Raw genomic sequence first — 13,249 nt, 5'->3', positions numbered from 1 at the left:
ACTCTGGGTTCCTTGAAAGAGTTAACATACCCTCTCTTTTCTTAGGTTCTCCATATAGAGACAAAATCACCATAGCAATTCTTCAGCTACAAGAGGAAGGCAAGCTGCACATGATGAAGGAGAAATGGTGGAGGGGCAATGGCTGCCCGGAGGAGGAGAGCAAAGAGGCCAGTGCCCTGGGGGTTCAAAATATTGGTGGCATCTTCATTGTTCTGGCAGCCGGCTTGGTGCTCTCAGTTTTTGTGGCAGTGGGCGAGTTTTTATACAAATCCAAAAAAAACGCTCAATTGGAAAAGGTAAATGTCACTTTTTTACGATTCAAAGCAATTGCTGTTATACTACAACAAATTCTTTTTGATCTTTCCAAGCAAGGGTAATGCTTAGAACGGTGACCGCTAATTGTCCTCTGCCATTCATTCTCTAAGGGAGGTTCACAAAAAGAATCAGGATCACCTTTGTGATTTTTAAGTTACAAGAATCTGTTTAAATTAAAGCTAGCTTCAGAACAAGTGACTATTTCTCCTGTTATTGAAGCCGGAGACAAAGAGACACTTTTGCGGCGTAAAGTTCATTGCAGTTAGTTTAATGGAGAAATGCAGTTAAGGAAGGAAGCAAATATTGGAAATTGTAATATGAAGGAAGAAATACTTCTCTATAGATAAAATGGGTTTTAAAATACAATCCTTAAGAATGGTTTCAAGTTAGAGGGTAGATGAAATTTTTATTTGAAGATTTTTAGTCTGATAAATTTCTAATTGAAAAAAAAAATCTTAACTTGCATGGTGGAAATTACAGTTAATTTTCTAAATTAGTGAATGTGTGAAAATATCGTCGTTCCTTTCATGCCATTTAATGCTATTCTTAATAAGTCCTGTATTCCTTTGCACCAGAGTCTTTAGAAGAGTATATATAAACCTCAAAAATATTGAGACTATAGCACTTTTTCCCGAGATTTTAATACATTTAGTCTTTGGTACAAGTGTCTTTATGTTCCATTCTTGAAAAATTTGTGAATCTCATTCAAATTATATATTTCTAGTGCTATAATTTCCTCGGTTCTATAAATATGAAGAACATTTATAGAAAAATCTCTCAGATGGTACATGACCCTTTTTGTATGTAAATTTATAGCTCTGAACATGAACTACTGCTTTACCATTTTTAAGTCTTCTGGCACCTCATTTACTTTTTGTATATAAACATCTCTTTTGTTTTTAATTAAAAAAAAAGTTTTTTAGGGCTTAACCTTTAGACCCTGTGTCACAGTGAGATTATATTCTCTTTCATATTTAAGAGGTTTATGAACTTTTACTGGTAAATATGAGGAGCAAAATATGAAATTAAAGATAATGTCATACATTAATATAAGGTAAATATATTTTGCTAATGTTCTTTGAACACTGACATCTGTAAAACTATTTTTGAAAAACAAAAACATTTTCCTTCTGTCTTTGGTAATTTTTGTTGCAATTACTTCTCCTTTCTGAAACCAAAATTTTGGATACAGCGTTTCTATATTTTTACTTGACTACAGTATTTAACACTTAGAAATAATGTTTTTATAAATGATTATTTTGATAGTTTCCTTTTGTCCTTGAGTAAAATAACCAATTCAGAAGTTTGAAAAATTTAGAAATCATATGATTTATTTCCCCACAACATTCAGGATGGCTGTATCTGCTGACTTGGCTAAATCAAATATTTGTTGCACTAGTGTGACTGACGAATAAGTCTCAATATGCTTTTTATGTTATGATCCTTTTTGTAGTGTCAAAATCAGTTTTGAAATAAAATCCAAAGAACAAATCAAAGACAAAAAAAACAGTAGCTCATCAATGTCCGTTTTTACTATAACTTGGCAATAAATGTGTCATTTGGGTAGTTAATACTTAAAATGAGTCCAAAAATTACAGAAGGAATCTGGGGTTTTCTAATTGGAACCTCAAATCTCCATATGCAATGATTTTCTTTCAGTTATAGCTCAGTGTTAAAATAAAACCAATGAATTAATCTCTTGATATATGTGGTATTCTATTGCCCTTGTCTCTTTGTGTCCTAGCTATATGATTTGCCTAGGCCATGTCTTAAGGCAAAATTAGTCTGTAAGCATTCTGTTAAAAAAACAAAACAAAAAACCCCAAAACAAAGAACGTAGGGATTTAATTCTCTAAAATAACCTTCTTCATACTTACTATAAAAAACTAGTTTAGTTGAAATTCAGCTTTCTTGAATTTCTGTGGACCTGTATGACCTTCTAAAACAATTAGGAAAAGGAAATTAATGTACCTTTTTTGACTGAAGCAGATGAAACAAAAGAGACAACTGTGTTGATATTACATGAGGATTATTAGTCACATTCCCCAATGCTTTCACACTCTGTCTCCACATAACTTCCATAATGAAATCCAAATTCCCTAGCTTAGCAGACGAGGCACTTCAGGAGCTGTCCCTGTCTACCATTATAGTTCGATTTTTTGTTTCTCCCCAATTTGCACTTTTACTCCAGTCAAACTAAATTACTTTCAATTTTCCAATGTCATCCAGTTTTTCAAATTTTCTTCCATTTGACTTGAGCAAATCTTGACCATTTTTCTACCTGGCAAACTCCCACTACTCATTTTAGACTAGTATCATTCAAGACTAGGTATCAACTTGCCCCGAAATCTTTCCCTAATCAATAGAGGTAATGGACGTGAGTACAGGACACAGCTGTTTCCACAAGGTTTTCATTTCCTATTCGGAAAAAAAATATGATGTGCATATCTTACTTTATTTTTACTTCGGTGATTTCAGGTACTGCCATCATTCCAAAATCATTTCCTACCCCTTTGAGAAAGTTGGGAAGGTTTTTTGCCCATTTTAAACCACATCCATCATTATGTCTAGAGACCTTTTCTCTGTGAAGCCTATGCACATCTCCATTCTCCCTTAGCACACTATTTTATTCATATTTGTTGGTTTCTCTGTGTGGATGCCTCTCCCCCTACTAGACTCCCAGTTCCTTTAGGACAAAGACCTAGTGTTTTTGGTTTGTATCTCCAAGGTCCCAAACAGTGCCTGTTGGCATAAGATAGATTGATCTATCATCTGTTTGTTTATTTATATCTTTCTTTCTATCTATTTAAATTAATAATGAAGTTGGTTCCAGGAAACTATTTAGAAAAGTATATCATAAAGAATAAAAAAAGAACTATGTTTCTATATAGTTCAAAAGAACTGTGTTTATAAAATAAATACTTATGGATTTATTAGAAGTGACCCATTTTATGTATTGTGATAAATTAGGTTCTTGGACTCCATTCTTTTTTATTTGTCTTGAGGAAAAGATTTTATTTAGTTGAGCTATACAGTTTGTTTAACACCTTACTTAATTTATTAAAATTAACCATAAAATATTCCTAGATTGTATCACAGTCAAGTTTATTTACACTTATAATTGTGACTTTAATTATATTTCTTAAATTTTAAAAGTAAGGTAAATATTTGTGATCATTCATTTACTCAATAATTATTTATTGAGAACTGAACATGCAAGGAATTATATTTTGCACATTGAATGTAAGCAATGATATAGTATTCATAATTCTAGCCCCAGTGTACTTTGCTATCTCTCTTCCCTTCTCTTTCTTCATTCTTTTCCTTCTTTCTGTAGGCTGTAGTATTCCAGGATTTAAAAAAAAAAGAAATTTCCCGTCTTTATCTAAATAGGCTGCCAGACACGATATACACACAGTTCTAGTTGAATATGAATCTTACGGATAAAATTTATGAATAGCAAACAGCATGCATTTTGTAAAATATTAGTGGAGCAAATAGGTCTCGTGACTATAACTTTTTTATATTTTTGATAATTAGGAGTAGTGTAAGAAAGTATCATTTTTAAATGAAGGAAGGTTAAAACTGAAAACAGAAGAAATTGCTGATATATATAGACCCTAGAACTTCAAAAACCGTAAATTGCATTCCTTTCAGATAGCCACAAGATGGTGTATTACAATTTTGATAATATTTCATGGTTTTAATTTTGATGCAAATATTAAAACATCAAAGATACATTGCTTTTCATTTATTTGAACTTTTAAAATAAGTAGGTATTTATTTTTCTGATTTTTCCAAAGTACAACCTGGCCATTTGGAAAGATCCTCAAAATGTTTTTCCTTTCTGAATGTGTCTGAAAAAGTAACTAATCAACATGTACATTTTCTAATTGATTTTTTTCTTGCCTTACCTATTCCCTGATTTAAAAAATATTAATACTTAAGTTTCATTCAGTAAGAATCCAAGAAACTGTTATACATTTGAGGCAATTATCAGCGAATTTCAGGTTGTGTGGATTTGCTTAAAAGGTCCTGTTTCTCCCTCCTAACTCTTACTTATAACTGAAGAAAGCTATTTAAGATACAGAGTTTTGTTTTGTCTAGTAATATTTATGATAATATATTGGTTTTGTAAGCATGAATTAGAAGTGATTATAATTATTTTAATTTTAATTAAACTATTTTATGACAGAATTATGATTCATGTTTAAAATCGTTCAACATTTCTTAAATATTTTAACATGTCCTCTTTTAAAAGATGTACATAATTCTGACTTCTTTTGATTTCCAGCAAGAATAGTAATGTAACTTACACAGTTTAATTTTTTGTCTGATTTATATACAGAAATATTTTCTTTCCCATGCAATTGAAAATGGATTTGCCTGTAAAGATTGTTTTCCTTGAACAGTTTGAAAATGAATCTTTGAGTTTCCTGACATGAAAAGACTTAGCAACAAAAATATTCTTTCTTATTACTTAAGTATTAACAAAATTTAGTCAAAATGTCTGAGAAATAAAAAAATGTAAATTATTGCTCAGATATTGAATTTGTTTTGATTTGAGCTTTTCTTTAAGGTGATTGAAGGACATTTTAAGAACTACTTGGTATTGTTGTTTTCCAGGATATAGTATATTTTAGTCAATGTTGTTATTTGTATGATAGAACCCTGGTCTATCATACTCCAGATAATCTCTAAATAATGATGTTTTTCCAGACACTGAAAGTTAAAAAAAATTTTGGAGGGCACATAGAATGCTCTACAGTCTATAGTTGAATAACAAATGTAGAAGGAAGCTGTAACTCAGAGTAGAAGGACCAATGAATGAAACAGTACAATTTGGGGGAATGACAAAGAGAAAGTCAAAGTGGGTTAGTTTAATCCTGCAAGACTAGGGATCCTGGGTAAAAGATTATTTACAAGGAAAACGCTTTTCAAAGCTGGCTGAATCTGTATATCATGGAACCAGAAGAATGAAAACAGGTTGTCACTTTCAGAATGCTGAAGAAATTTGTTCTATTGGGACCAATGCTTTTTAAAAGAGGCCATTTATTGGACAAGGCATAGGAATGCAAAACTGCTATAAATCATCAGTAAAGATTTTATTTCAATATTTACCTTTTGCAAGTAATACCTATTGGCAAACCACAGAAAGCTGTGCTTTGGAATTTTAACTGCATTTAACTTTTTAGAAGTTAGAAGTTCTAAGTATATTTTCAGTATAATAAAATTTAGCCATAAAGCATGTTGCTATTCAGAAGTTAAAAGCTGCAAATAGACTTTGGACAAATAGTCCATTTTGTATTGTTTTTATGTTACTGCCTTTCTCTGAGAGCAGAACATCTCTCAATTTCTACCAATGACCTATATAAGGATTAACTAGATGGCTTTTAAAAATGTTTTTACATATAAATATAGTATCACACTTAAAAATGAGATGCCAATCTTTTTTCATTCACTAATTTAGTTCCAAATCATCCAAAGGATTTTTAAGTCATTTGTTTATGATTAAGCCAGCCTCTATTTATGCACATAAATGATGTTTTAAAATTAAGATTGTAGCTGGATAGATAATAATTTTACTACCTTATTTTTATAAATGACTTTAGAGTTTCTAAAGAGTAATATCTCATTTGAATACAAAGTTACCCTGAGAACTGTGCAAATATCATTATCCATATTGTGCACATGAGGATAAGTATCTCAAGGGTCAAGTGTTTCCCAAAGTCAAAGATGCCTACTCTCACACTTTTAAGCTATAGCATTTTGCACAAATTGGAGGTAGAATATTTAGCTAGTCTTCCTGGTAGTTTTTCTTCCTGAAGTTGCATTGATGCAATATGTGGAGTGGGAGTTTGAATTAGATAAACAGATTGTGGGCTTTGATCTTAAGCACTGTCTAGTTATTTCACTTTCCTAGACAATTAAGCATGAGTTTTGGAATTAAAAAAAAAAAGAAGAAGAAGAAGAAGATTTGGGATCCTTTCTCAACTTTGTTCAACTTTGGATAAAATTACTTAACCTTTCTATACATCTCTTAAAATAAACAAATAAATGGGTTAGGAATATACCATAAATGAAAGTGTTTTAAAAGTTAAGATAGTTAATATACACTGAGTATTTTGCATGTGTCTGGCATATAATAAGCAGCTATTGCTATAATATACTTATTTTATTCATAAAGCTGGTACATTTTAACTGCTGGATCTTAAAAAGAGAGAGCTTTCTTGGAATTCAGCATTAGATATTTGGATGTTACATGTTTTGTTGAAAATTGTATCATTATGACTACTAGCAAAAATGTGATGATTAACGTTGCTTTTTCTTAAAATGTATTTCATAGCTGTATTGACTAAAGTGGTGTTGAAGCTTGTCAGACCTTATTCATTGATTTTTCGAACTTAAGTAGGGGAAGTGTAAAAATGTATAATGATGCTTCATTTTTGTCTGTCTCACTGTATTTGCTAAATGCAATATAAAGATATTCAGTAACCGTTTCTGTAAGAGCCCAGGTTTCTGAGAACATTTTAATCTTTGGTTAAGTTTATCATTGTAAAATAACCGCAGCTAAAGCATAGGATGCTTTGTCATTTTATTCATTAAAAAATGTATTTCTTTTTGTCCCATATTTTTTTTCTGTCTGATTTATTACTTACTATTCAAAAATTAACATTGATTAAGAGCAGAGTCCAGGTAAAAGGCTCCACTGAAATTCAAGTACCTCTTCAGGAGGCGGGCTGAAATAATAAAAGCATTCAAAGAACTGTGGTCAAGAGAATAGCGCTCTTCTTTGAGCTCTGATACCAGTTGTCTGCATAACCTTGGGTAGATGATTTCTTGAGTTAGAGTTTCTCTAGCTGTAAAATTAAAGTGATGAAGCAATAAGATCACTGCAGAACTTGCGCGTAAAACGTCCTGACAGCCGTGCAGCTAATCTAAATAACTTTTTTTTTTTTCAAAATGAGAGCTGCTCTGGAACTGAATATCAAGATCAAAGTTGCTATATACATTTTTGACATGAGTGTCTTAACTAGTCATTTTCCATCTCTCATTGCTCACTGTTACATTCATATAGCCTGAGGTCAATTTATACTTCTGATGTATATAGCATTAGCACTTTGATATTTTTAAAATCCTGTCAATTAAGAAGAGTATAAATCAAAAGGAATGTGTCATATTTAATGACAACTATTTTCCTCATTTAATATACCAATATTTATACAAAATATCATATATTATGTTCTATATACTTTTATGCCATTTTAGTTATTATTGAGTTGATTTAGTTTTATCTAATGTGGGATAATTTTATGCAGGGACCACAGTGACTGTTTGGATTTGTCTTTATGACATGCAACTTGGAATTCTTGGTCAAATGGCCTATGGCATCAGAAATTAATTAGAAAAGCATCTGAGAATGGGCTGGTTATCCATAATCAGTTAACAAACTGAAGGACAAACTCAAAACAAGTTTAGTTAATATATGCTAGAAAATTGAGCTATAAATCTGATAGAAGTAGCTTGAAGATGTTTTGGTGGGATTTCCAATAGGAACTGAATGCATAAATGGTTGGAAATTATTCTGAATGAATACTGGAGTATCATTTAGTTCATTTTATACTATCAAAGAATAAGGCAGCAAGACACATAAGATAGAGTTTTCTCCTTAAAAAATAAATACAGAGTGCATAATATCTTGATTATTTTGCCTTTGGGTGATAAATGACTACATATATTCAACATGAAAGTGATGAGCTTCAAAGTTTAAAAGTTCAAATTGGTTATTTTTCATCAGTTGCTGTTTTTAAAAGAGACTTTGCTAAATATAAAGATCTTAACTTAAAAATGTAGTTTATGTCAGTATTCAATGTGGAACATATTTACACCTAGATTTCTACTCTTTAAAAAATCATGTGCTTCACCAAGTGCTGTCACATCATGTGATCATATAAACACATCTATAAGTTAGAAAGTTAAGCTATTAAGAATAAATTATTCTATACACCAATAATGATATTCTTGAGAACAATTTTCTGTGGACTATTAATGTTGTCTTATTATACTCAAAATAAAAAAATACAGTCTTTATTAAAAAACAATGTAAATATAGCCAAATTTATACTTTTAAGGTTTCCAGGCCCTCATCATTTCTAGAATTAGTGATGTGTAAATACAGGTTGCCTCATTAAATATAGTGAATTTTATAATGAGTTTTACTAATTTAAATGCAATTATACATGCTAACAGCTCAAAGATTTAAATTTTCATTTTCAGGAATCTTCTATATGGTTAGTGCCACCCTACCATCCAGACACTGTTTAGTAAACTTTTGAAACTTACTAAAAGAGGTTTTTAATAATGGTTAGTATCCTTGTGCCTTTCTTTTTTCTTTTTGTAGTCTGTTATATTAATGTGGAGAAACATTTTTGTGGTTGTTTTCACCCTAAGAAACTTACCTTATTTAATGACACAATTTGTGGTTTTCCATTCCTAAGGAAAAGTGATTTGAAAAAAAGCGACATAGTTTTCGTTTTCTTCCTCCCACCCCCCTCCCTTCCTGCTTTTCCTTCCCCCGCTTCCCTCCCTCCCGCATTCCCTCCTTCCTTCCTTTCTTCCTTTTCTATTGTTCTCTTTTTCTTTTATTCTTTCTTCTGCTCTCCTTTCTCCTCTCCTCCTCCCCCTCCCCCCGCCTTTTCCTTCTTCTTTATTACAAGCCAGGAAACTCCTGTTAAGTGCACTTGGGTTTTTCAAAGCCTGATTTCATAGTTCAACAAAAAAGACATTTTTCAAAATTCCAATTATTATATGAAGTAGGAAAGATATTGTCTCTTGAATGATAATGTTAGAACTTTATTTAAAAGTGAGACATAGTAATTTTGGGGCAACACAAAGCACAGAGAAGTAACTATAATCCACAAGCATATCTATAGTTTCAACTTTAAATTCTTACATAGATTACAATATGGTATTTGCATTCTAAAGTTTTAAAAAAAGTAAAGAACATGTGTTTGCCTGGTGCCACAAGTGAACAGTACTTTATGATATCATTAAATTCTTTAAATTTCCCCTGTTTATTCTAAATTCCTGCTCAGATCTTAAGGTTTTCATAGTTTTGTGAAGGATTAGAAATATTCTACATGTGAGAAGAGAACCTATGGTCTCACACTGACTTTATTAGTAACCTAAAGTAAAACTACTTTTTAGGTAAACTGACAGTGATAGATCAAAAGAGAACTGGTAAAATTCAGCTCATTCAGAGAAAAAAAATTTAATAAAAGTAGTAATTTGACAATAAATAACCAAAGCTATTGGTTGGGTGATTAAAGGCTGTTTGATTAAAATGTTCACTTTCTAATAGCTTTGTAGGTTAGATAAAGCCTAAAATGGTATTGGTGGGGTTACATGTTTATAATTTTCAGAGTTTTAAAATTTGTAAATATAATTCATTTAAGATAATTTAATTTATGAAAGATGAAAGTATTGTGATCTTTGGTGCAGGTTTTTTACCTACACTTTATATTACACAGCATTATAAATGTTATATATTATATAAAATTGTCTAAAAAGAGCTTTATATGCCTTTATTTGTAGTCTGAAGTTAAGTCTAGGGTACTAAGTTCAGTTTACTCTTTAACTTACTAGAAATAAAATTGAGTCATTTCATCTTTGAATGGATATGTATATTTATAAGACCTTTTTTTCCAAAGGAAATCAATTGTGTAGGCCACTCTCTTAGTATGCACAAAAAATTAATTAATATATCTATTCCATTATTTTTTGAAACTAATATATTCAAAATGTCTACAAATCGAGTTTGCCAAGAAGAGGGTGTGATCAATTATTTAACATATGGGAAATTTATTCATTTTAAATGAAGGCTTATTTCAAACAATTCAACGTTATTCACATCCTATAACATTTTAAAGTGTCAATGGCATCAAGTTCTGACCTTGTTATATTATCTAATCAATTCTTCTGTTAAATGTTTCAACAGAGAGCCAAGACTAAGTTACCTCAAGACTATGTATTCTTCCCCCTTTTGGAGTCAGATTTTTCCATTTCTACAGTGTTGTCATCACCATCTTCATCATCATTATCATCATGTTCTTAATAAGTACATCTAATAGTAGGTATTAAGCAATGAGAAACACTGTGTCCATATACTGGCTGTCAGGTGTCATATAAATCCTTTAATAGAAATATAATTCATGAACTTCCGAACTGTATAATTTAACACATTATAAATAATGCATGGCAGTAACTGTAGTTAATGGGGAATTCATGTGTAGCATTTAATCACCACCCATTATAAATACTAATAAATTAATATTTTTACTAATTTAATGTTATTAAACAAATACCAAAGTTTTACCTTGATTAATCAGGTATCTTGTATACATGCTTACTAAGCTTCTGAAAAAAACTTTTTTAAACAGTTGAATTAAACACATTGTTAAGTAAGAGTTCAAATATTAGGGTCATGTGTAGCTACAGTTAAAATTCAGTCAACATTTAAAGGATACATGTGTGTTCAGTCAGTGCCATGAGAACTTGATTTCTGCTCTTTACAATTTAGTGAGAGGGATACATAGAAGTCCCAGAGGCCAGATAGAAAAAAAACATGACAATGAGTGCAAAATACTAAAGGGACAAAACCAAATTGAGTGAAAATAATGAGCCTGGTCAATTGGAAAGTGATTTCTGAATAAGTTAAAGAGTGAATCATGTCCTGAGGTAAAGGGGTAAAGTTGGATTGTTATGAAGGATGAAAGAACTCTGCAGGGTCCTAGAGCAAGGGGAAGCAAAGGAGAAAAACCCTGGAAGTCCAAGCAAAAAAGAGTGTGTTAGAGAAAAAACAAATGGGGAGGGTGGAGAGGAAGGGGGAAAGCTAAATCATGGAAGTCATGATGGGGGAAAAAAACCCCAAAAAATAGATTTGGATTTTACCTGTTTCTTAGACAAAGAAATGCTATTAATAAGTGGTTTAAAAATAGATTTTTCTGGTATCTGTGAGCCTTTTGGGAGGTAATAGCCTAGACATACAATTGAGAAGACCACTAAGGAAACTGTTCAGGAACGCATTAAAGAGAAATGAGGATATAGCCAGGAATGGACAAGAAGATACTAAGACGGGGTCAAAAATCACAAAATTAGGTTATCAGGATATCTTGCTGGCATCTCAGGTATGAGCTGCAGAAAGTGACTTCCCTTTTTTCTGAATCTGTTTTTGTCAAAGAGATGCTTACTTTAAATCAAAGTATTGGTTTGAGTGTCACAAAAGATTATGTGTGCAAAATACTTTTTAAAAAACCACATATATGCTATTAAATATTGTTTGGAATTAGCCTAAGCTGATAAACAATAAAGCAGCAACATCTAAAGCAAAAAATAAGTCTTCACATGCAAATTTGATTAGGTTTATTTCATTATGTTTTCATATCACTTTTTGGAATTGTGTAAATTTTTCATATTTGTCCACATTTTTGGTCGTTGTCCACATTTTTAGTTCTTACACAGAAAGAGCCTAAGTCTCAGCCCATCTGAATTCCAACTACAATATGCAACTGGTTCATGAATCTGATTTATATGTGACTAACATACGTGTATCTCAATTAGTTGGGGAAGAGGACTGATAAAATTTTGTTTCACATATATGACTCTGTAATAGGAATCGTGAGGAGTGTGTAACAATGAGCCCCAGATACACAGAATTTCTAGCAAATCTATTGCCAATGAAATGGGAATTAAAAATAATATTTATAGGGTCATTTTATCTTGATGGGATGAAACATTTGCCAGCTTTCAATTATCAAGCTGATGTTGACCAAAAAAAGTTAATATTTGTTCATGTATTTTTAACGTGCTACAGTTTGTCATTTCATGATTAAATCATGTTTGTTTGTAATCATCATCAATAGTTTTATAGGTATAATCACACAAAGATATAATGAGTACCAGAAATTATTTTCCATGTTTTTATGTCTAAATGTGTGAGTACTATTTTTGTTCTGTTTTGAGATGCACAATGGAAGAATCCATGTTTAAAGAAAATTTTCATATTTCATGCTGTGATCTAAAAAAGTAGTACATTTCTTCTAATCTGTTAAAAGATCTAGAATGGATTTCTGGTTACTGATTTGTGTACATGTGTTTGTATTTAAATTTTAAGGTAGATCTATATTTTATGATGTTAGTCAATTTTACATCTGAAAATCTTACTCAACATAGACATCTTCTATGCATTCGTTGTTGGCAGTTTATTTCACTATCAGCTGGAGATTTTCTTTAAACTAGCCCACTTGGCAAAGACACTTTAATGATCACGAGTTGTGTATTAAAAGTGCAACAACTGCTCTCACCTTTATAATGAAATTTTTCAAACCTTCAAGGCTGCAATGTTGACAAGCCTCTTGAAAGTGATTTTAATATTATTGCTGGGCGGTTGCCGTTGGCCTGTGTTTTAATATCTCACTCTCTGTGTTATTCTTAGAGGTCCTTCTGTAGCGCCATGGTGGAAGAACTGAGGATGTCCCTGAAATGCCAGCGTCGGTTAAAACACAAGCCACAGGCCCCGGTTATTGTGAAAACAGAAGAGGTCATCAACATGCACACATTTAACGACAGAAGGTTGCCAGGTAAAGAAACCATGGCATGAAGCTGGGAGGCCAAACACCCAAGCACAAACTGTCGTCCTTTTTTTCCAAACAATTTAGCGAGAATGTTTCCTGTGGAAATATGCAACCTGTGCAAAATAAAATGAGTTACCTCATGCCGCTGTGTCTATGAACTAGAGACTCTGTGATCTAAGCAGTTGCAATGATCAGACTTGATTTACAAGCATCATGGATCAACCAAGTTACACTGGGTTACACTGTTTATCATGGGTTCCTCCCTTCTTTTGAGTGAATGTTACACGCGCATTTTGTGGCTG

At 31.7% G+C, this 13,249-nt stretch overlaps 1 protein-coding gene across 2 annotated transcripts in view; it reads left to right on the top strand.

Annotated features, from left to right (window-relative positions):
* GRIK2 (glutamate ionotropic receptor kainate type subunit 2) overlaps positions 1-12,984 on the top strand; it is a 666,284-nt gene extending 653,300 nt beyond the window's left edge. Inside the window, exons 15-16 of one of the 2 annotated variants that reach the window (XM_021693614.1) lie at positions 46-296; positions 12,809-12,984. In XM_021693614.1, the coding sequence (XP_021549289.1) occupies positions 46-296; positions 12,809-12,973 (416 nt within the window). In that variant the 3' untranslated portion in view covers positions 12,974-12,984. Of the gene's footprint in view, positions 1-45; positions 297-8,592; positions 8,641-12,808 lie in introns of those variants that run through there. The other variant, XM_021693616.1, reaches the window with a different exon arrangement.
* The last annotated feature ends 265 nt before the right edge of the window (positions 12,985-13,249 follow it).

This window comes from Neomonachus schauinslandi, chromosome 8 (genome assembly GCF_002201575.2).
Source record: "Neomonachus schauinslandi chromosome 8, ASM220157v2, whole genome shotgun sequence".
NCBI classification, from domain to species: Eukaryota; Metazoa; Chordata; class Mammalia; order Carnivora; family Phocidae; genus Neomonachus; species Neomonachus schauinslandi.
Note: the sequence above shows the minus strand (reverse complement) of the source record. Positions and strands in the feature narration are given on the sequence as shown.